At 46.5% G+C, this 24735-nt stretch overlaps 2 protein-coding genes across 2 annotated transcripts in view; one reads left to right on the top strand and one right to left on the bottom strand.

The window, feature by feature from the left end:
* PHC3 (polyhomeotic homolog 3) overlaps positions 1 to 24735 on the top strand; it is a 90889-nt gene that overhangs the window by 35147 nt on the left and 31007 nt on the right. The window lies entirely within an intron of this gene.
* LOC135883873 (A-kinase anchor protein 4-like) lies at positions 12248 to 14620 on the bottom strand. Its single transcript, XM_065411139.1, has one exon. The coding sequence runs from the start codon at positions 14618 to 14620 to the stop codon at positions 12248 to 12250; it is 2373 nt and encodes a 790-aa protein (XP_065267211.1).

Genomic DNA, 24735 nt, shown 5'->3' with positions numbered 1-24735 from the left:
ACACAATACCAGCAGCTAGGAAGCTTCCATGCTTTCTCTGGTACCACGTTCCCGGAATAGATCCTGGTCAGTCTCCGATAGCTGCTCCCAGTACAGAGCCACCTTGGCTCTCAGAATATTCCACTTCTTTGTCAGAATCCGAGGTGGGCTCTTGGGTCTCATGCTATTGACAGTCTAGGGCTTCCTCCAGGCCCTGTTCTCATACCCACAAAAAGAGATATGAGGAGATTAGAGCCAGAGATTTGGACACTTGATGCAGGCACAACAAGGGTCTGGGGCCATACCAGCCTCCTCACTGGCTGTATTGAATGCCTTGGGGGATGCCCTCATCATCCAAATCAATATCTCCACTCTCTCACAGGAGCAGATCATGTATGAGAGATGCTAGTGATGCTCGGTACCAATCTACCTTTTGACTCAGCATTGCTGGACTTAACTCAGCCTGCTTCGGAACAGCAGCCTACCCCAACATTTTTGTAGGACCAACCTCAAGAGGTTCCTCCCTTGCCTCCCTCTATTGCATAAATCTCATCACCAGATGAGGTCCTGGTTCCAGAAACATGCTCTCCCATACTAGATGACTTTAAAGTATGCCAACTCCTCTGACGAATGGCTGTTTCTCTTCATAAGCTAGTGGAAGAGAATACCCACAAACTCCGTTGTTCTCAAACTTTTGTTCTGGTGACCACTTTCACATAGCAAGCCTCTGAATGCACCCCCTCTTATAAATTAAAAACACTTTTTTATATATTTAACACCATTATAAATGCTGGAGGCAAAGCAAAGTTTGGGGTGGAGGCTGACAGCTCGTGACCGCCCATGTAATAACCTCGTGACCCCCTGAGGGGTCCCAACCCCCAGTTTGAGAACCCCTGCATAAACTGATTGATATTTTACATGTGGCCTTGGCATGAAAGGTAGGCTGCATGATGGCCTAATTTATGGGTAGATCTATCAAGACCCCATGCAATAACTCTTTGTCCATTCCACAAACAGAATGTAAATACCAGGTTCCATCCCAGGGATTTGAGCAGTTTTATTCACACCCTTTGCTGGGCTCTCTAGTAGTAGTTTCAGTAAATGAGAAGCAGCGGCAAGACTGCACTAAGGCTACTCACAAAGTGAAAGATACAAAGAAGTTAGATCTCTTTGGGGGAAAGGCTTATTCCACAGCAAATTTACTCCACATTGCCAATCACTGAGCTTTAATGTCCAGATATGATTATTCTAAGGGTAGGTGTATGCTGCACACAACTGATAGCGGCGAATAGGGTACGTGTAGTTACACATGGCAGTGAAAAGCAGGCTGCTTTTCACACATGATAGTGAAAGGCTCTGGCAGGGGGAGGCAGAGGGGAAAGACTCCCGGAGTGGGTTCTTTCCCCACTGCCTCCCCCTGCTAGAGACTTTCTCCACTGCTAAAGTCTTTCCCTGCAGCGGGAAAAGGCTCCTGCAGCCCTCTGTGGCAGGGAGTGGCTCCAGCAGCCGGGAGCTGCCAGAGTTTTTCCCGGCTGCTGGAGCTTTTCTCTATGGCGTGGCAAGACTCTGGCAGTAGGGAGGCAATGGGAGACTACACTGCAGAAAATAACAGTGTAGACTGGGGAGGCACTGCTTCAGCATGTAGAGAGCTGAACCCTTAAGCTATGTACCCTATACAGCTATGTCTTTATCTGCCTAAGAAGTGCCTCACTGTCTACCCTGATGTTTACACTGCATGCCCCTCTAGTATATGTACTTTACATGCTGCTGTGTGCAATATAGATGTATCCTACCTGGGAGGCAATCTCTCAGTTTGCAAATAAACTGCCAGAAAGCTTGAGGGCAGTGATTTTCAAGCTTTTTTTCATTTGCGGACCTCTAAAAAATTTCAAATTGAGGTGTGGACCCCTTTGGAAATCTTAGACATAGTCTGCGGACCCTCCGGGGTCCACTGACCATAGGTTGAAAACCACTGCTCTAGGGAACAGTTCCATCCCCTTGTTGCAGAAGGTTAATTAGTCTCTCATTCAGCTCTGCAGGCTTCCTTGAACTCATGAGATTCTGGGGCTAGGGGGATGGCAGTGACTACGTGCCATTCCTCCTGGTTGTAGTCCTTGGGGATTCCTTCAGAGGTGAAACAGACTATTAGGGACCTCCCTTTCGAGGGATGTGCCTTATTCTGATCCAAAATATATGAAGCTTTATGCGCACTAAGTACTCTAGAGCAGTCCTAAATTTGTTAGGTCTGTACACTCTTGCTACAAAAAAGACTAAATATCGTCCTCAGTTCCAGCTGAGGCAGCAGTATTTCACCTTCAGGCAGCCTGATCACTTCAAGAGGAGGCAAAGGTCTCAGAGAAGGAGGCCTCTGCTCTCTATCCCCTTCTTCTTGTCATCTGGGCAACCACAGGCCTTGAAGCAGCCTGTTTGACTCCTGTGTTGTTGACAGGAGCTTGCCATTCCTTCCCTGCCCTTCCAGAACAGATTGTCCCACTTACAGCCTGCCATGCATGGCAGGCTATCACCTTGGACAATTGGCTGCTATGCACAGTGGTATTGAGACATATCCTGAAATTCCTTTCTATTCCCTCTTCCGTCCCCCTCCTCCCAGTCCCTCTTCGTGGCCCCCTCTCACGAGTCTCCACTAAGACAAGGAAGTGTAAGATACTATGTTCTTTGGTGCAGGGTTTTTTATTCCTGATACTTTCTAATACCCAAAGCCAGAAAGGAGTCTCAGACTCATTCTAGATCTTCTGAACCTAAATAAATACAACAAGAAGTAAAAGTTCCATATGGTGTCTCTTGCTATTGTTATCCCTTCCATAGATTCAGGAGACTGGTGTGGTACTCTCAACTTTACAAGATACCTACTTCCATGTGGCGATCCACCCGAGTCACAGGAAGTTCCTAAGGTTCGTGGTATGAGATCATTTACAGTTCACCATTCTGTTCTGTCCTTCTGTCTATCAGCAACACTGTGGATTTTCAGCATGGTGGTATGTAAGGTGATAGCTGCCTATCTCTGCCAGCAAGATGTCTGTGTAGCCTAACTTGGCTAATTGGTTGCTTTGGGATCACTCCAGACACCAAGTAGAGGCTGCTATCCATTGCACTCTCTGAACATACAGCATCCTGGGCCTGAAGACAGAAAAGTCAACATTATGACCTTTATAAAGAATAGAGTTCATTAGAATGGTCCTGGATTCAATTTTTGACAGGGCTTTCCTGCCTTTCCCCAGAATCCAGATTATATTAGACCTCTATGCATTGCTCAAGGATCAGCCACGAACCACAGTAAGGAATTGCCTCAGGCTCATAGGTCACATGGCAGCATGTACTTATGTGACCTCTCATGCCCAGCTCTACCTCAGGGAAAAGTAGACGTGGCTAACGTGAGTCTGGCACTCTCAGATTCAGCCAAGACTATATGGGGGAGAGGGATGTCCCTTTTTCTCAACCTTTCCCTTCAATCACTTTGATAACAGTGCTTCAGGTTACACATATGTTCTTAAGTTGTGTGCAATATTCTGTGTCTGTGAGCAGTTCCTGCCTCACATTCAGGACTGTCCAGGTTCTCTAACAACATTACAGTGGTGTTTTATGTGCGCTAGGTCAGACAGCCTGTGCCAGGAGGCAGTCAAGTTGTGGAATTTCTGTATATTGGAGCTTGGTCAGTCTCAGGGCCTCTCACTTGCTAGGTGTTCAAATGGCTCAGCTCCATCCAGAAAGGCTTCATGTCATCCGAAGGCTGTTACGAACACAACTTTGTCCTTCAGGCTGCTATCCACACGGCCAGGAGGGCACGGAGGCAGTGTGCCATAGCATGGCTCGACCTGGCTAATGCTTTTGATGCCCCACCAGCACATTTTTGCCACGCTGCGAGAGTTTGGGATGCCTGAAAACTTTCTCCAACTGATCCGGGAACTTTATGAAGGCTGCACCACCACCATCCGCTCCATGGAAGGAAAGAGGCCTGAAATTCCTATCTGTAGTGGCATGAGGCAGGGTTGTCCCCTCAGCCCCATTGTTTTCAACTTAGCCATGGAGCCGCTCATTTGAGCCATTTCCAGCAGTCTAGGCGGTTCGACCTGTATGGCAACAGTGTGAATATCCTGGGCTACACGGATGATCTGGTCCTGATCGCAGACAACCTTGAGTATCTCCAACAAATGCTTGACATCACCAGCCAGGCTGCCAACTGGATGGGACTCCGCTTCAATGCTAGGAAGTGCGCATCCCTGCATATTGATGGCAGTAGAAGGGACTTGGTCCAGGCGACGCCTTTTCAGATCTAGGGTGAACCTATGATCTTCCTCGAGGACGGACAAGCATACCAACATCTCGGCATGCCCACGGGTTCCGTGTCCAGCAGACACCTGAGGATACCATCGCTGAGATCCTGTGAGATGTGGCCAGGATCGACTCCTCCCTACTGACATCATGGCAGACGATCAATGCCTTGAACACCTTCCTGATCCCCCGTATCTCATTCATCCTGAGAGGATCTGCCATGATGAAGGTACCTCTGAACAAGGCAGCAACACCATCAGGCAGCTAGTGAAGAAGTGGATGTTTCTTCCTCAGAGAGCCAGCAATGAACTGGTGTACATCTCGCACAGGCAGGGCAGCACCAACATTCCTCGTATGGGTGATCTGTACGACGTTGCAGTGATCACTCACGCCTTCTGCGTTCTGACGTGCCCGGATGCCGTGGTGAGGAACATCGCAGAAAGTGCCATGCAGGATGTCATCAAGAAGCGAATCACCAGGACTCCCTCCAACCAAGATGTTGCCACCTACCTGAGCGGCTCGCTGGAAGGCGAATTTGGAAGAGATGGGGGAGACTTTGCTTCACTCTGGACTCGTGTCCACAACGCTATGTAACGACTGGAGAAGCGTATCGGCTGCCGCTGGACGTGATGCAAGGAACGCCAGTAGCTGGGAGTCCTGGTGCCATAGGTGAAGAACACAGACCACACAATCCTCACTCTGAAAACTAGAACCATGCTGGAGAGGACCCTGGAGGATGCCATCCACTGCCAGTATGTGGGAAAGGTGAAGCAGAAGCTGGACCAGGGCAAGGCGTTCGAGGTGATGTGCAAGTGGGACGCCAGCAACCACTTCCTCCCCAGGGGCAGCATCACCTGATTTGCCAACTGGAGGTTCATCCACAGGGCCCGGCTCTACTGCGTTCCACTGAACCTGTCAGCGAAGTTAGCCTTTTTAGTGGCCATCACCTGAGCAGGAGAGTGAGGGAAACTAAATGCTCAACAGAGACATAGTCTGGTTAGGCTACACCCTAAGTTTCTGTCAAAAGTAGTATCTGATTTCCACCTGAATCAGTCTATGTGCTTACCAGTTTTCTGCTCAAAGCCACATGCTCACAAGGATGAAAAGATTCCTTTTTCCTTGAGGAGGTGATATTTCACTGGACTAAATACACTGCATTGGGAGTCATTGGTAAACAATTTGTGTTCAGTAATGGCTCAGCTGTGCCTTTGTTTAACTAGTAATACTCATTAGTAATATGTCAGTAAAACATGTGAAGCTCTTTGTAATGTTTAGTAGTAGTAATAGTATGAATGTTCTTCTGTCCCCACTTAAGCTTTAACATAGTAATCTATGAACCTCAAAAGGCTGTGATTCAGTTTAGATAGGCACCAAGAGTTCAGTGTTTATCTGAACCTTCGGATTTGTCTCCCTGACCTTCAAGAGGCTTCTCCCCTTGCTCAAGCTCTTTGGAGAGGGTAGGCATTATCTCTGTTTTTAGACTGGACAACCCAGGCCACTAAGGGAGTGTGTCTTTGAGCCAGGATTAGAATTCAGTATTCCTAGCCCCCCAGTGCAGTGCTCATTACTAGCCCACATCACTGAAATAATATAGTGGAAAGCATTATTTTATATTTTGAAATGGTATTCTCTTTCTTTTCTTTCTGCTACCTTAGTTAACTGGTTAAAATGGGGAATGACTCTGCCTGGTGACCATATATGCGTGAATCTTAGAGACAGAGGCCAAAACGATAGAACTAAATGTAGGCACCTAAATCCATGTTTAGGCACTCAAATAAAAGTGGCCTAATTCTTAGAGATGCTGAGCAATTCTCACTGTCATCAGAGTGAGCAGTGAATGCTCAGTACCTCTGTATATCAGGCCACTTGTACTTGAGAGTTTAAAAATTGGTCTGGGTTCATAAATGGTGAGACTGCTTTGGACATCCCTCTAAAGCAGTTCATTTACACAAGTCACAAATACTTTTATTTCAGTACATTATTGTAGGGCACAGCACCAGCTGTTGCCTCAGTTTTGAGGGGAATATTGGGGTGACTTACATGGTTTATATTTTTTTACATTTCTGCCTACCTTCCACTTAGTTTAACCATTTCTCCCTTTCTCAGTCCTGTACAGTGGAGGAGGATGAACTTGAAAGGAAGGGACCCCAAAGACCACAGAACAAATATGGACACACCAGGAAAAACTGCCACTCGAGATGAGGGGAGTAAGGGCTAGTAGGTGTTGAGTGAGGGATCCTCTGAGAAATATATCTCAGGGAACAGCAGGCAACTCAAATAGCTAGCAAGTCCCTGCAGAAGTAGTCAGAATCCCTTCTAGCAGGCCAGGCAACAGCCCACAATGGCCTGCTCTCACCTCTGACATAGAAACCTCTGGACAAAACATAGCAGCTAGCCAGAGTATTGGGTTGTTGAACTGCACAGTATGTGGAATTGCAGAATGACTCTTTTTTGGGAGAAGATGTGATTCAACAGTAATTATCACGGTTTTTAAAGGATGAGCAGTGTCTTGTACATCATTTCTCTTCTGAGGTGAACTGTTCCCAATGGTATCCCACATAGGGATTCTACTGTGACTAGAGTCCATTGTGTTAATAAGCCTTCAGACCCTACCACCCTGGTGTTCAACTGCCATGACAGTGTCTACCTTTTGAGAGCTTTCTACTCATGATATGTTCCTGGTATCTGTGCCATTGCTTCTGTGTTGGGTGTTTAGTGTTGCAAGAGCGCTATATATTCATAGATAGTAGCCCTTTCCTGCTCCCATAGGTTTCCTCGGTCCTTGAAAACTCACCCAATGCAAAAATGAATTTAGTCTGTGTCACCTGGGACTGAATAGCCACTCTGCACTATGAGTTTACTCTCTTTGGACTTCACTTCTTTTTTTTTTGGAGACACTTCCCCTAATAAATTGATATCTTTGGATTATAACTCCTGAACTGTTCTCGGCAGATGAAGAAAATAAAATGGTTTCTGATGCAAACAGTGTTTCTTGCAAATTCCCATCTAGTTACACATATTAGTCATATTTCTCATCACTATCTACATACAGTGATGGCTCCTCTCCTTCCCTCCCCCTGACTGGCATAGAATAAATCCTTTATGTGTCTCCCTGTCCCCTGGAAACTCAAAATGGCAGTTTAACTGCTTTTATTTCTACTTACTTGTGTTTGGTGACTCTTGCTAGGAGTTTGTTTGGATGTTGTTCCAAATACAAGACCTGAGAGTTTTCATCTCTGCTTCCTTTCCTGGTCCTGTTAGGAATTGGCCCACATGTGAGCTGTAAAGATATTGCTGGTGCTGTGCCCAGCAGCCATGATGTGCTTTCAAATGACTGTGTGTCTGACTTGTGTGTAAAATAGCTAGTCTAATAAACCACTGAAGGGCAAGTGGTTTGAAGTGGTCACTATGTACAGTAACTCCTCACTTAACGTTGTAGTTATGTTCCTGAAAAATGCAACTTTAAGTGAAACAACGTTAAACAATTCCAATTTTCCCATAAGATTTAATGTAAATGCGGGGGGTTAGGTTCCAAGGAAATTTTTTTGGGGCAGACAAAAGGCATTATATACTGTACAGTACAGTACTGTACTGTGGTTGGGAAGTGCCTCTGGCTTACCCCACACAGGCACAGCCCGCTGCAGGCGAGGACACTAGGAAACACCTTTGCAGCAGCAGCGGCAGCTTCCCCGGAGAAGAACAGGCTTGGACTTTGCCGGGAATGCTCCAGGCCCGCCTCTTTCTGTCCCCGCTCCACTCCAGGCCCACCTTTTCCCACCCCCACTTCACCTTCTATCCAGAGCATGCCACATCCCTCCCCGCCTAAGCTGTTTGGCGGCGCTTAGGACTTTATGGGAGGGAGAGGGAGGAGCGGAGATGCAGCGCTTCCCCACTCCTGCCCCTCCCTCCCAAAAAGTCCTAAGCGCGAAGTGCTGGGAGGGAGGGGGAGGAGCAGAGAAGCCCCACTTCTCCCCTTCCCTCCCAGAAAATCCTAAGCACCGCTAAACAGCTGTTTGGCGGTGGGGGAAGCGCTGGGAGGGAGGAGGAGGAGGCGGAGAAGCGGAACTTGTGCAATGCTCCCTTGTAAATTCACTGGTCTTCAACAGAATCTTACAAGCAGGCAGCTAAACGATGTTATAAGGAAGCATTGCACAACTTTAAACGAGCATGTTCCCTAATTGAGCAGGGACGTAACATTGAAACAACGTTAAGCGGGACGACGTTAAATGAGGAGTTACTGTAGGAAGCTCATTGCAATGTTTTTACCTGTCCTTTCCTTCCTAGTGAGCGCATGTTTGGCCAGATGCTGCTGACTGCACTCTGGTTGTACTTCTCTTTGAAAATGTTCAGTGGGTATACTTCCCACTTGTGTTTTGTATTTAAGTGTGCAGATGTTTTGAAAATACAGCTTAATGTGTAACTAAGAGCTTTTGCTGTATTAAATGTTGTTACTGTTGCTCTTTCTCTTTCCCTGCAATTCAGAAAAGCAACTTATACTGCAACGTAAAGATGAGAATAAAGGGAGTTAATAAAATGGAGATATTTTCTGTTTAAAGTAGGATTAAAGGTCTTGAACAAAAATGTATCAAAAAGTTAAACAACCTTTATTAATATGATTGCTAACTATTCCTCATATGTAACATCTCTAACAGTGCTATTCTGGATCTCTTTCCAAATGACAAATTGTAGTTTAAGTACAGTGTCAAATTAATGGTGATACAGGTGTAACTTGTCAGAACCAAAGCAAATTTGTGTAATTTACTTGAAATTATTGTGCGGGGCAGGGAGAGGGTAGTTCTGAAAGTTTGGGAAGAAAGTATGCCTTTGGTATAAAGATTTGAAAAGCTTTTAAATGGCAACCTTCTTAAAACTATTTCATTTCACATTAGTTTTCAGATGAATGTTAATACATCGTTTACTTTTCCTAAAATCCTGGTTTATGGGACTGAAAAATACCTCAAGTTCCAGGACAACTTTCCCATAGCATCTCTCCTTTCAATCTCTGTTAAGAGTTTAAATGTTGTAAGAATCATATTTACAGAGATAACCTATGGTTGTTAGGCTGGAGAGAGTGTTTACTTTGGTTCTCAGGTGATAAAGTTAATGGTTTTGTCCCATTATACAGTTTGGTATCTCTCAGGCAGAAGAGAACATTATCAATATTCTATTGCTTTAATAAAGGAATTTGTTATGAAACCAGGGTCCAGTAGGTGGTTGTCTTGTCATTTTCCTAAAACTTTTGTATGGTGCTTGCAGTTACATATGATTCCTATAATTTTAAAAGGTAATTGTTAAAGGTACACTGCCCGTTGGAGGAGGGGAAAAAAGTTAAAACTTCCATGTCTGCTGCTATATATGGAACATCTCTTCTGAGCACCACCACTTTCCTCATTTAATTCCTTCCAGAAGTCCCATTTTTTTCACAGTACTTACAAGATATTACATCATCTCAACTCTGTTTTTTTCATCTATTTATCTTAGGAGTGAATTGCTCGTTTGTTTGGAGAGAACGGGCATAAGGGTACTGGACATGACATTGGGGACTTGTGAGAGGGAACATGAGGAGCGTAGAGGTATGGACTTAACTGCTGGTGCACCCCCTTGTGGCTGGAAGTGGCATTGTAGGCTTCCGCCTCTGCCAACAGCTGCTTTGGCCCTGTGGTGGTCTGCCTCTTCTCATGACTCAGCCCTCTGTCCATGTCATGTTTAATCTGACCCCTTCCAGGGTAAACAGAGTCCAGTAAACTCAAAGAAATACAATATAACTCTTCTCCTCTGTCTGGGCTCACCCCCTGCAGACTCTTCACCCTTTTCCCAGGCTCTGCAGGATGCAGAGCAATGCATCCTAGGAGGCCCAGCTCCAAACTCAGTAGTCCTCCTCCCCCTTTCACCAGGGTGTTTCTGTACCACCTTTTCCAGTGAACAAGTAGGGAAACCCAGACCCTCCCTCTTCTCCAGGTCGCAGTCCAGGAACCTGTGGCAAGTAACTAATTTCTACTCACTCAGACTCCTCTCTACCTCCCTGGACGTCTTACTAACTTGGCCTGTCTTCAGGCCCTTTCCCATAGCCACACCGTGCGCATACTGGATCTAGATCTTTCTTCTACTTTCTAGCAACCAGAGGGGAACTGCAAAATTCTTCTCCTCTCTCCCTGTAACCCTCCTTCTCATCTTTCTTCCTTTATGCTTACCACCCAACTTCTCCCCCTGCTGAGCTTCATCTTCAATTTGGCCTGGCCCACCCTCCAGGTACCTTAATTGAACTTTCTAGCTCCAGTTAACCCTTTTAGTGCAAGTGTGAGTTATATATCCCATCAGAAGGAGGTTGAATGGTAGAGGGAGGAGGGGAATTTAAGTGTGTTTAGTATTTAGAAAACAAAACATTTAACTAATATGACATGTACCTATTTTCCCACTGATAGTTTTGCTTGCATGATATATCCTATACCCCCACGATTTGTCTTTATCTTTCAAGGGTAGGGACTCTTCAGGATAGGGACTATCTCTTCCTCTGTATTTGCAAAGTGGCCAGCATTTTTTGGTATTGCCACAGTATAAATAATAATAGACAATATAAATAGGATAGGCTAATTTCATTCCTAAATATCAACGATACAATGTTCAAAAAGATGGAAGCAAAACATGTATTCCAGGTTTATTCCAATTGGATGCCTACTGGAGAATATCCATTGTGTAATTAACTAATAAAAAAGAGATTCTGGTGCTAAGAAAATGTTAAAATTGGACACACAAAAAGCTTTAACACAGTGGAAGTGGATTTTTAAAGGCAGTAGTCAGGGTAGGGAACAGTATTTAGAAAGTATCTGATGAACTAGTTTTGTACTGTCAGTTATAAAAGTCAAGGCAGGAACTAATCCTTATTTTGCATTATTTCCTACTTGGGAAATCTTCAAAGATTTGTTAGGAATCGGTTTCTGCATTCTCTCATCTCTCCACTCTCCCAATATTCAGATGTGTTTCTAAACTCCATTTTTGCCGTGTTTTACAATACATGCTGTCTACAGAAGTAAGAACTTTGAAATAGAGACTCACCAGGGCAAGTGAGCAGCTTACTGTGAAGGGATCTATACCATCTTCCACAGAATCTAAACTTTCATTTTTTTCAAATAATGAAATTTCTAGCCGTTAAAGTTTTGAAGACATGTACTTTGCTAAACAGTACCAGAGTGAAATTAATAAGACTATGGTCAGTTTCACTACTACTATTTGGAAGACAGTGGACAGCAGTTAAATTGGTAAAAATAATGTTAATTTAATGCTGCTACTGCTTGAGGAAGCTCTGAGTAACAGCACAGGCAAGCACTGGGGTTATTCATTGGGAAGGAAGATTTTAAAAATAGTCTGGGAGAGTGACAGAGAAGTGGAGACATTTTCCCCTTATTCCTTGCAGGAGCTAGTAGTCTTTGAAAGGGAGAAGACACAGAAAGCTCCTTTTCTGTCTAAGATGAGAGTGGAGTTTCCAATCTATCAGACCCCCTACTAGTCAAAGGTTGATATGAAAGATAAAATGTCCAATCAGTGTCCAAAGACAACACCTTGGTAGAAATCACACCACCTATCCTTTTCAAGCTACTCTAGAAAGGCTTCTAACAATGGACCTCCCTGATGGACCCCTCCCTCCCCCGCTTACTTCTTCTCTTTGCCTCCTATCTTTTCATTTCCTCCTCACCCTACTCTAGTTTTCATATCTACCTGTGGGGAAGCAGGTTTATTGCTCTGACTAGTGCCTTGTATATCTCACACTCTGCTGAAGTACTTAATAAAATAGTCTTCCTTTTTTAAATTTTTTTTATTGATGATCTTGCCCAGCTAGTGTATGACAACCTGTTTAATTCAATGCAGTGTTGTTTCTTGCAAATGGGTTGTGATGTTCTTATTTGTTGCGCCAGCAAAGATTTGATTTGGGCGCTTGGGCTGGGTCAAAGTAACATGAGAGGGAGGAAGAGTCGGCACTTGCTTACAGGGTAGCAAGCAACCAGTCCATCAGCCCACAACGAGGCATATTTCCCACAGCAGCAGCCATCTGTTGTTTTTCAAAGTACCTCATTACCTCTTGGAGAATATCCCCAACGCTGTAGCCCTTCTTGGCTGCTTTTTCAGCCAACAGAGGAAGCTTCTTCAAATCCCCTTCATTTTCATTCATGAATGACAGGTTGGGCACGTTGAAGTGGGAAGCAGCCATCCACTGGAGGATAGCCTGGAGTTCTTTGTTCAGTAAGCTGCTGTTGGCATTCTGGTTGTTCACTATCACTTCAGAACCAGATGATGAACCTGATAACTGTTTTCCATTACCCTTGGATTGTGAAGTTCTCCTGGGTACTGCTGGCGTTTTTGAGGATGAAGCACCAAATGCATTTTGTTCATCCAACAGGTCACCTATAGCTAAATCTGGGCTGTTGTTTTTGGCCATGAATAGACATAACTTCATCACAGATTCCACCAGTTGATCAATAAATTGCTTGTTCACCTGATCCATATTGTCAGACTGATCCATAGATGAATTGGGCTGTTTAGATAAGGACTTTTTGCTGGACTTGCTATCAGTGGTGGCAGCATCTCTATAATTCCTGTTTGTTTCACTGGAATTGTCATCTATATTGAAACCAGCCTCACGTAAGACCTTCTGGATGATTGATAACAGGATACTTGATATGTCCCCCTTTTGGGAGTCAAGTTGTTGGTGGTCATTCTTTGCCCCTGAGTGCCTTGATCCAGCAGCCATTGAAAGGGACTTGGAACTATGGCTGCTCCCAGCCTTTTCAAAATGAGAATCACGAGAAACATATCCAAACGAAGTGGCGCCCGATTCACGTGCTGAGTCTTTGCCATTTGTCTGTTGTAATAGATGTTGTTGTATCAACATTAATGCAGTCACAATGAGGTCTTTTGCATACTTATCCATTGAGCAATGCTTTTCCGAAGCTTTGCTTGATGATGATTGACACTTGCCTGCTCCTCGGTCTTTGTCCTTCCCTTGATTATGCATTTCACTTTTCATTGCTGTAAATTGCATGCCTTGAGATTTGCTGTCTTGGGGGCCTGTTTTAAGTGATGTGTATGCTAGGCTTTGAGACCTAGACTGCTTATCATCCCCTGCTAGGGCTTTAAACAGGCGTTTCACCATTGCTTCCAAAATTTCAGTAGACTTTTGGCTTCCTAGGTTGAATAGATTCTTTTTCACCGTGGAAACGAAATCAGAGTCTGTCATGAGCACCCCTGTGACATTATGCAGATTTTTCATGGTTGAGTCTATCAAGTCTGATATGACATCTTTGGTATGTTTGAGGATTACTTTCTTCAAAACTACACAAGCTGGGGTTGTCTTACCATCCTTTCTTTGGACTTTCATGGTCTTCATGAATGAGAACATCATGTCTGAAGCAACCTGATTTGCATAAACCATTAACCCTTTGCTTACAGAAGTACCAGAATCATCCTGCCCAGACTGTTTTGCTTGCTGACACATTTGTTTATCTCCAGGCTTTCCTCCCTGTTTACAACCATTTTGATTAGACATCTCACCATAGAAGAGTGATGTTCTCTTAGAACCTGAAGTATCTTCCTTCTTGGTAGTCTTTTCTTGAGATGGTCTTGGGGATGGTAGTTTACCCTGGGGGTCCTGTGTGCTTGCTTCAACGGCTTCATTCACCATTTGTGATGCAATTTTGCTCACAGAACCACGGGAATTATTTTTCCCTTCACCAGCTGAACCATGAATCCCCTGACGTATAAACTTACTGGCAGTGCCTTCCAATTTATCTGTGATCTCTTTACGTGCCATTTGAACAACCAAAGAACAGAGCTTATTTACATAGTATGAAACATCATCTGGATCTCTCTTTCCCTTTTGGGCCCCGGCAGACTTTAAAGATGTGTCACTGTTCTGGGACAATGATGGATCATTGAAGGTTTCGCTAACTTTGCGTTTCTGAGGGGCATCTGAAGGGGTCAGCGCATGCTGGAATCCAACTGCATATTTCTGAAGGTCATTGTTGAGCCAGCTCACAACGCTGAGTTCATCAGTTGAACCTTGTTTGAAAAGACATACTGCTCCTTCAGTTTTAGAATGATCATGCTTCTCATTGTCCTTTATTACAATGACTTCTTTTTCCTCCAGATTTCCCAGATCAAGTTCATTTGAAGGTTCAGAGATGCTGCTGGACTGGCTAGCAGCTTTCTTTGCTTTTGAATCTTTGTCTTTTACATTCAGGCTGGAGACGTCTACAAAACAGATCACTTTCCGGTCCTGGTCCTTCTGTTCATCAGGGTTGTAGAGGTCTACTTTACACACACCTGCCTGACTGTGTAACCAGTCAACTTCCTGAGACATCTTTGCAGGTTGAGAATAGGACCGTACCCAGGACCGTAGAGTGTTCTTTTATCAGTTGGGCTGCTGTGATGACCCTGCCAGACTCGAGATGTTGCCTCCTCTCTCAGCTTTCCATGCTCTTCTACTGCCAGATGGGCTCTTCACCTGTGTTGACTCATGGTTTCTATAGCAGCAGTGACATCACAAAGAACCAGTTTCACTAACAACCAGTGATGTGTTAGCAATGCTTTAGCAGTGGGCTGCTATACATTTTTTTCCCCTTTAGCCTGTGTTAAATCTGTGTCCTTTGGGTTGGAGGGTGTTTTCCGATAGGTGGGCTGAGGGAATGGAGACTGTCTTTGTTTTCCATATAAACAAAAACATTTTTTCATAAACATAAACAAGGAGTCAGCACCACTTAACAAAGAAACTAGCATTAAACTGTGTTTTCTGGATATACAGTGAATATATTGATAGTATAAGACAGAGGGTTACCTTTTTATTAGAAGAGAGAGTTGGGAATGAAGATGGCGGTAGTCTCATGATGTTCTCCCTGAAGTGATGACATCACAAAGATCAGCGCTCACCAATAATACTTGAACAAAAAACCTCTAGACTTGAAAAGTGTCTTATTTCTCTTTTCATTCCCTGCTTTTTCTCTTCCCCACTTTTCCTTTTGTCTTCTTCCTTCCTTTTTCTCTTTATGACTAGCCTGTGTATCTTTCTTTTTCACTCTACTCTGAAATAAAATAAAATCTGTAAATCTAAGCACAGGCAGTGTGACTGAGATTATAAAACCAAATTAGCTCCTAACCCCCGTATTATAAGATGGTTGAAAAATCATAAAATCGTAGAAATTATATGTAGAAAAGACTTTTTGTCATCTGATCTATCTCTCTGCCAGTGCAGGATTGTTCCCTATAAAATATTTACCATAGGTATGTGAGATTAATGTTAAATCTCCCAGATGACATTTCTGTTCGTAGATTATTTCATACCTTGTAGCTCTGGAAAGGGTGGATGGTCTTGTAGTTAAATCACTGCACTGGTACTCAGGAGATTTAGGTTCAGTTCTCAGCTTTACCACAGATCTCCTGTTAAATAATGGGCAAGTCACTTAACCAGTCTGATTCTTAATTCCAAGTTCCCCATCTGTAAATTGGGGATGATAATTCTTCTTTTCTTTCACCTTTTGCCTGTCTTGTCTAGTAGGATAGTAAGCTCCAACTTGGGGCTGTGTCTTACTATGTATATGTACCATGCCTAGCACTATGGGACTCCAATTTAGGTTGGGTCCTCTAGGTATGATTATACTACAAATAATAATTACATACATCCATATCTGTGACTGTCTGCAGTTGAGTATTTTGTATAATATTCATCACTGCAGCAATTTTCCTTTCATTATGTGATTTTTTTTTCCAGCTCAGTTTGCCTTGTATAAAACATTTGTGCAGAAATATTGCCCAATATTTCACAACTACTTTCAGTGTATAGTACCAGATACCAACTAAATATGTAGATTATAGTTCATTTGACAGATAACAGGTGTAGATGATGCAGAAAAAGGGTTCACAGTGGGGTACCCTGGTCAAGTACAGGTAGTAGAGTAGTTTAGACCCAGGAGATAAAAAAATAAAAGCTTCCGTAAGAATTAAAAGCTGACAAAATTCTGGGACCACTAACATAAATGAATACTCTCTGAAATTAAATAATTTAAATTATCATTTATATTTTGAAGTAGTATTTTCTTTTTTCCTTTTCTTTGATACCTTAGTTCACTGGGTATGTGGAAAATGCCTCTCGTTGCCTGGTAACCATGCATATATCCATTTCAGGTTGATGTCAAACTGATAAAATTTGGTTGCCTGAAGCTGGGCACAGGTATCCAGGTAAAAGTGATCTAGTTGTTTGGGATACTGTGTTTAGTTCTCATAATGAATCTCAAAACAAATATCACAATAGCAGAAAGGGTTCAGAGATGGGCAACCAAATTGACTGCAGGCATGGAAATGCTTTTGGAAGGGTGAGAGATTGAAAAGTTTGGGATTGTTTAGAGGAGAATAGTAGAGAACGTGGAGATGTATAAAATAGTGAACTGTTTAGCAAAGATAAACTGGTCATCTGTTTATTCTTTCGCATAATATGTGAACAAGGAGACATTAGATGGAATTAAAAACAACACATTTGAAATAGGTATACGAAAATACTTCAAAATACTTCATTGAGGCTAAGGGCTTTATAGGATTCACAAAAGGATTGGATATTACAGGTAGGGATGTAATGTTGCCTATGATTAAGGTTGCATAAAACTTCCCATTGTAAGACCCTAGTTTCAGTTGCTTATAACTTTTGCGAAACTTTAACCATTTGAGCTGAAATTTTCCATGGTGTGTGTGTCTCGCTCTGTTGAAATTTCAGTCCAAACAGTAAAATAAATTCTTGAGAAATATTTTATTTGAGATGCTCTATAGTACACATGCTTTGGAGCAGGGACTTGAATGGAGGTAATCTTTATATCAGGGATGTACCTTTTGCTGTCCCTGTGAAAATCCACTCAAATTTGGCCAAAGTATAAGCCTTTGGAAAAATAATCAGTTTTCACGTTCTCACTAGAGACTTGCTAGAGCTTCTCAACTAAATTCCCCAAAGAGTCTCCTTGCTCCAAGCAGAGTTGAAGGGGCAAATCTGTACTGGGGTGTTGCTGTGGGCAGGGCTGGGTCCTGACACCACAACTCCTAAGTGTCTCAAATTGGGCTCCCAAACTTAATGGAAACTTTTCACTTAATCTCTCTGTGCCTCAGTTCCTCACCTGTAAAATGGGGATACCACCACCCCCTCACTTCACATGGGTGTTGTAAAGATTGATTAGTTATTTGTGAAGCATGCAGATATTATAGTGATGAACACCATAGAAAATCCCAGGAGGAAATTAATAATTCTGTCTTCAGAGCAGGGTTTGAATAGTGTGCAGTAACTAAGGCGTGGGGGCCACACAGTGAATAATGAGAAGAAGAAAAATATTGAAAGGCTGCTCATTAACTGAGTGCCATCTATCCTGTGCACTGAATGAAACAGGTTCCTGAAGAAAAATAGTATGTGGTCACGTAATTAGAGTGTATTGTTATGCATATGCACAAGAAGGCTGAATTAAGGTTGCAGTTCCGCAAATGTGGCATTTGCAGCATTGTGCTCCAGAATCCATCTTCATTTTTTTTAAATGGTTTCTATCCCTCGTGGTGGCAAAAATAGCAAATAGTTAAAGTCGATGCTTGTCTGATGCAGAGAGGCTGAAAAAATAGCTATGAGAAATGTGAACTGCCATTGGGTTACAGAACTATGACTGTTAATCTCAGTCAGGGTGCTATGGCCTCTATGATTCCATAGCCTTAGAGTCAGATATTTTTCCAAGATGCCGCAAAATTTGGCATTTTTGTCATGGAATTGGCCGCTTTGCTGCAGCCATGTGCCTGATGTACTATTCTGTCTCCCAGTCCTGCCTAGACCTTCCTGTAGCTGCCTCTTGATTTCTAGCTTTCCCTCTGGATTACAGAATACACTGCTTGCATTGTTGCATGTATCCAGGCAGCCAGAGATAGAGGAGACAGGTTAGTCCAGTTTACAATCTTGGAGCATTTGGCTGGGTTGCCTGGAGAATGGCACAGCAACTAACAATTGGAGAGTTGGAGAGGTGAGCTACTGAAGCTGGCTACCAACTCTCCCTTCTCCAGCACGAATTGCAGAGAAAAAGCTTCTGAGCTGGATTGCCTGGATAACATTGTGGGAGCTGAGATCTGTGCAGAGACAGGGCTACCTAGAGAACATAACAGAAAAATCCATTGTAAAAAATAATCATTTTGACAACAATCATTGACTAATTTAATGTTTCATGAGACATAGTTGTGTATATTGTGGTTTGGGGTGGGAATAAAGGGTATTTCATTATGACAGAATTTAAGGGTGCTTTCAGAAGAATATGGTCTTGTTGTGTGACACAGGACCCTGACTAAAGTTAAACAACCTCTCTTAATATACACAAGTTGGTGATTGCATCGTTACAGTATCAAGAAAATGCAGTAATGTATCTCTTTAAATTGTAAAGAAACAGCAATTTTGGAGCAATTTGTCAGACTCCAAATCAAATTAGAGTAAAGTTGTTTTCCAAACATTACAGTTTCTTTTCAAAAGACTGGAAAGAATGGAGGCCTTTGCCATAAAGCTTTTAAAGATCAGCACTTTGAAGATATTTCCTTTGTCATCAGATTAAAGCTGAATTGAATGGTAGTCGTCTTCGAGTGATTGTTCACGTCCATTACACATTAGGTGCGCGCGTCGCGTGCACGGACGTCGGAAACTTTTTCCCTTAGCGGCTGCTGTCGGGCCGGCAGGGGAGCCCCGCCAGAGTGGCGCCTCATGCTGGAGCATATTTACCCCTACTGACCCGACCCCCCTTCAGTTCCTTCTTACCATCTGTGACAGCGTTGAAACAGCTCTCTATCTCTCACTTGCGGGTGTCCCTTAGCATAGTTATCAGTAGTTAGTAATTATCAGTAGTTAGCACTTCTTAATAATAGATAGTTAAGCTTTCTTTGTTTAGGTGTTGGAAGTTGTCTCCAGCACCAGCCCTGGGCTGCGGGGCATGCTGCAGGCCCAAGGCTTTAAGGCTTGCGCCATGTGCCGCGAGCCTATGCCAATTAGTGACCCCCAGGACTTGTGTCTCCGTTGTCCTCGGCGCTGGTGTCCTCGGTGCGGAGTACCCTGGCGTCAGTTCGCAATCCGGCACTGGTGGGGCACCGCAAGCATGCCACACCGAGGCAACAAGAAAAACCCCGGCACGGTTCGACCTCACCGGTACGGTTGAAGGGCCAGCCTACAAGCCGAGGGCGCTCCCCACGTAAGAAGCCGGCACCGCCCAAGCAAATAAGCGCTCAAAAGGGAAGCGTTGCCCCAGGGCATGCTCCAGCTCTGGTGGCTCCGTCGCTGAAGAGCCCGTTGAGCCCCGGGCTAAGCGCCTTGAGAGCGGAGGAAGGGCTGGAGTTGCTCCTAGAACAGCCCTCCACACCAGACACCTTTGAGGTGGCAAAGGACCTCATTCAGTTGTTGGTGGCAAGCCCCCTCCCTGCCAAAGAGAAGCCTCTGTCTCCGTCTCCTAGCGTGCCGTCAAGAGGCAAGCCAGCAATGGTGCGCTGATCGAGGTCACCAGCCCAGCACCGCTTCCGGCGTCAGTCCTGGTCGAGCTTAGCCTCTGCAGATTCCCAGTTGCCCCTGACCCAGCGGGACTTGAGGGTACCTGATCCCAGCCAGCATATGGCACCGGCCCCGCCAGGGCACCGCTCCCTGGCGCCATCGCCGGGCTGGCTCCGAGGCGACACAAAATCGAAGTCTCCGGCCCGAGCAGAAGCCAACGATCCCGGTCCCGGGAGTATCAGTACTGGTCCCGGTCCCGGTCGGCAAGGAGCCGTTCTCCAGCCCCCCGGCGGCACCGTTCTACGGCACCACCTTGGCCTTCCAGGTTGGCATCCTTGGAATCCGAGGTGGACTCAGGCTGCTCCAGTTATGCCCGCAGGGCACCGGCGAGCAAGGAGCCTCAAGCCCCATGGTATCCCCAATGGGGCCTGCCGGGGCAGTGGCCCTTTTGGACACCATGGGCCTATCACCAACAGCAGGGGCCCTCCTCCACAGCCTCGAGATCCGGCTATTCGGTGCATCGGTCCCGGTCCCCACACAGGCACCCCTCCGCGCCCAAGGAGGCCACGGTATCCAGGCCACCAGACGCTTCTCCGGAACACAGGAGAGTGGAAGCGGCACCAAGCCCGGAGCCGTTCCAGAGGCAGGCAGGCACGACCCAGAGGAGCCCCCAGCATGCGAGGAAGGACAAGAAGGGCTGGAAGACAAGATGCAGAAGGCCCTCACCTCTTCGTCATCCCCAGATGAAGCCGTGGCGGGCACCGCGGTGTCGGGGCCTCCTCCGATAGACCACAGAGCGCACCAGGAGCTGCGCCGCAGGGTAGCCCAGAACTTGGGCCTACAGGCGGAGGAAGTAGTAGAGCAGGAGGATCCTATGGTGGACATCTTAAGCCCCAAGGGCCCCTCCAGAATTGCTCTCCCGCTCATAAAGACAATCCAGTCCAACTACAAGACGGTCTGGCAAACCCCGGCCTCTAGCGCGCCAACAGCAAAAGGCGTAGAGTGGAAGTACTTTGCCCCTTCCAAGGGATACGACTTCCTCTTTTGTCACCCGGTCCCCTGTTCGCTGGTCGTCTCAGCAGTCAATGAACGGGAACGACATGATCAGCAAGCCCCGGCTCCTAAGGCCAAGGAGGCTAAACATCTAGACCTATTCGGCAAGAAGGTCTATTCCTCTGGGGGCCTCCAGTTGAGGATCTTGAACCAGCAGGCGATCCTGAACAGACACAATTTTAATTCTTGGACGGCAGTTTCCAAATTTAAAGACTCCTTGCCCCAGGGCTCTTAGCCTGAGTTTGCGGCCCTCGTGGATGAAGGAAAGGCGGTAGCCAAGACTTCTCTGCAGGCCTCTCTCGACTCGGCGGATGCAGCAGCCAGAACAATCGCCTCAGGCGTGATGATGAGGCACTCAGCGTGGCTGCAGGCTTCAGGCCTTCTGCCAGAGGTCCAGAATACCCTTCAGGACCTCCCCTTCAAAGGGTCTGGTCTCTTTTCGGACCAAACGGATGGCAGGCTGCATAGCCTCAAAGACTCCCGGGCAACCCTCAAGTCGTTGGGAATGCACACCCCGGGGACGCAGAGGAAGCCCTTCAAGCCCCAGCCGCCTCAGCAAAGACAATACCAGCCCCGCCCTAGGCAGGAGCCATATCGTAGGAGAGGCAGAGACAACAGGCGGAGGCGGAACAACACGCCTAACCAAGGCCAGGGCCAGGGAAAGCCGCAACCCAGCAACAAGCAAGGGTTTTGAAGGTGCGCTCGAGGACAGCGTACCCAGCGAGTTACCGGATCTTTCCCTATGTTTCCTGAACCGCTTGTCCCGCTTCTACCATGCATGGTCCTGTATAACATCAGACCGTTGGGTCTTACGCACGGTACAAGTGGGATACACGCTTCAGTTCTCCTCCTTCCCTCCCTCCCACCCCCCTTCCCCGTCCCTCTTCAGGGACCCCTTTCATGAGCAACTCCTTATGCAGGAGGTACAGACGCTCCTCGAGGTGGGGGTAGTAGAAGAGGTCCCTCGGGATCTAAGGGGGAAAGGGTTTTACTCCCGTTATTTTCTTATTCCCAAAGCAAAGGGGGGTCTTTGACCCACTTTAGACCTGCGCGGACTCAACAAATTCATAGTCAAGGTCCGCTTCCGCATGGTCTCCCTAGGCACTATTATTCTGTCCCTGGATCCGGGGGATTGGTACGCTGCCCTCGACATAAAAGATGCGTACTTTCACGTCGCTATTCATCCTGCTCACCGGCGGTTCCTGCGGTTCACCATAACCCAGCACCGTTACCAGTTTACGGTTCTACCCTTCGGGCTGGCGGCAGCCCCCCACATGTTCATAAAATGCATGTCAGTAGTGGCAGCCTTTCTACGAAAAAGGAGAATTTGAGTATACCCGTACCTAGACGACTGGCTTCTCGCGGGTCGGTCCGAGGAGGAAGTCCGTTCCCATGTGGCGGTGGCACTGGACGTATTCCGCAGGCTAGGCCTTCTAGTCAACGTGCCCAAGTCCTCCTTGATACCTACGCAAAGGCTGGAGTTCATTGGGGCAGTCCTGGATTTGTACAGTCATAAGCGAGCCTCCCAGAATCCAGATTTCTGGCCATCCAGCATGCCATAGACTCAATGCTGAGGTTCCCCACAACCACGGCCAGATGCTGCCTGCAGCTCCTAGGACACATGGTGGCATGTACCCACATAGTCAAACACACTCGACTGCTGCTCAGGACTTTGCAATTGTGGCTAGCCCGGTCATATCTACCTTGTAGTGACAATCCCTGCCCAGGTGTTGGACTCCCTGCGTTGGTGGCTCAACCAGCAGGTAGTTTGCGAAGGGATCCCCTTCGCCGCACCGCAACCCACACTGACGCTGGTAACAGACGCGTCAGACCTCAGCTGGGGAGCGCACTTGGGGGACCTACGGATGCAAGGCTTGTGGTCCAAGGACGAAATGTTGCTCCACATCAATGTGAAGGAGCTCAGGGCGGTTCGCCTAGCCTGCCAAACCTTTCACGCTGCTTTAGAAGGTCACAGCGTGACAGTTCTGACAGACAACACTACCGCCATGTTCTACATAAACAAGCAGGGTGGAGCCCGATCCTCTCCCCTTCTCCTATGGGACTTTTGTATAGCCCGCTCAGTATACCTCGTAGCGTCATACCTCCCGGGGGAGCGGAACGAGCTGGTGGACCACCTCAGCAGGTCGTACCGCATGCACGAATGGTCGATGCGACCAGATGTCTTGCAGTCGATCTTCCAGAAGTGGGGATTTCCCCAAATGGACCTCTTTGCCACCAGGGACAACAGTCAATGCCCGCAGTTTTGCTCTTTCCAAAACCACAGTCCGGGCTCGGTCGCAGATGCCTTTGCGAGCCCTTGGAGCAGGAGCCTGAAGTATGCCTTTCCACCGCTCCCGCTCATCCACAGAGTTCTCCTCAAAGTTCGCAGAGACAAGGCGGTGATGATTCTCATCGCTCCAGCTTGGCCCCACCAACACTGGTTTATGACTTTGCTGGAGCTGTCAATAGCCGACCCGATTGCCCTGCCCCTGCACCAAGATCTCATCACGCAGGACCGCGGGCGCCTGCCCCACCCGAACCTGCAGTCTCTGCATCTCATGGCATGGAAACTCTGTGGTTGAACGCGATGGAGAGCCAGTGCTCTCTTCAGGTGTGACAAATTCTCCTCGGCAGTAGGAAACCTTCCACTATGTCAACATACCTCCCTAAGTGGAAGAGATTCTCCTGCTGGTGTGAACCAAAGCATATACAGCCGCTTCAGGCCTCCATTCCAGTTATCCTGGAATACCTGCTGCACCTTAAACATCAAGGTCTCGTCCCCTCCTCAATTAGAGTGCATCTGGCCGCCATTTCGGCGTTCCACCCAGGGGAGTCGGGGCATTCTGTGTTTTCCAACCCCATGGTAGCCCGGTTTCTCAAGGGGCTGGAGATGGTGTTTCCCTACTCACGCCCTCTGGTCCCTCCCTGGAACCTTAACCTGGTCCTGACCAAGCTCATGGGACCCCCTTTCGAGCCCCTAGCCTCTTGCTCTTTCACTCATCTCTCCTGGAAGGTGGCGTTTTTGGTGGCCATTATGTCCGCAAGGAGGGTGTCTGAGTTGAGGGCCCTCACCTTGGAGCCCCCTTATATAGTTTTTTATAAGGACAAAGTGCAACTTAGGCCACACCCTAAATTCCTCCCTAAAGTAGTCTCGCAATTTCATATGGGACAGGACATTTGTTTGCCAGTGTTCTTTCCCAAACCACACACGGACCCGAGTCACCGTAGCCTACATACTCTGGATGTCCATAGGGCCCTGGCATTCTATCTGGAGCGAACTAGACCTTTCCGCAAGTCGAGACAGTTGTTCGTTGCCATTGCGGAGAGAATGAAAGGACTCCCTGTCTTGGCGCAGCGGATATCGTCATGGATTGTAGATTGCATCCGCACGTGCTATGAACTCGCCAAGGTGCCGGCCCCGGCGATCACGGCTCACTCGACTAGGGCTCAAGCGTCCTCAGCAGCTTTCCTGGCGCAGGTTCCACTTCAGGAGATCTGTAAAGCAGCCACCTGGTCATCGGTGCACACATTCACAGCCCACTACGCAGTCCATCAACAGGCCAGAGAGGACGCGGCAGTCGGCAGGGCTGTGCTTCAATCAATTGTTCCATGACTCCTACCCTCCTCCTATGGTAAGCTTGTGAGTCACCTAATGTGTAATGGACGTGAACAATCACTCGAAGAAGAAAAAACGGTTACCTACCTTTTCGTAACTGTTCTTCAAGATGTGTTGTTCACGTCCATTACACTTCCCACCCTCCTTCCCCTCTGTCGGAGTCTCCGGCAAGAACGACCGAAGGGGGGTTGGGTTGGCAGGGATATATATGCACCAGCATGAGGCGCCACTCTGACGGGGCTCCCGTGCCGGCCCGACGAGAGCCGCTAAGGGGGAAAGT

The sequence above is a fragment of the Emys orbicularis genome, chromosome 9 (assembly GCF_028017835.1).
Source record: "Emys orbicularis isolate rEmyOrb1 chromosome 9, rEmyOrb1.hap1, whole genome shotgun sequence".
Classification (NCBI taxonomy): domain Eukaryota; kingdom Metazoa; phylum Chordata; order Testudines; family Emydidae; genus Emys; species Emys orbicularis.
This window is presented reverse-complemented; position numbering and strand designations above follow the sequence as displayed.

What these genes read in the sequence shown, in the direction of transcription:
- LOC135883873 (XM_065411139.1), bottom strand. Translation starts at nt 14,620, where the DNA reads ATGTCTCAGGAAGTTGACTGGTTACACAGTCAGGCAGGTGTGTGTAAA.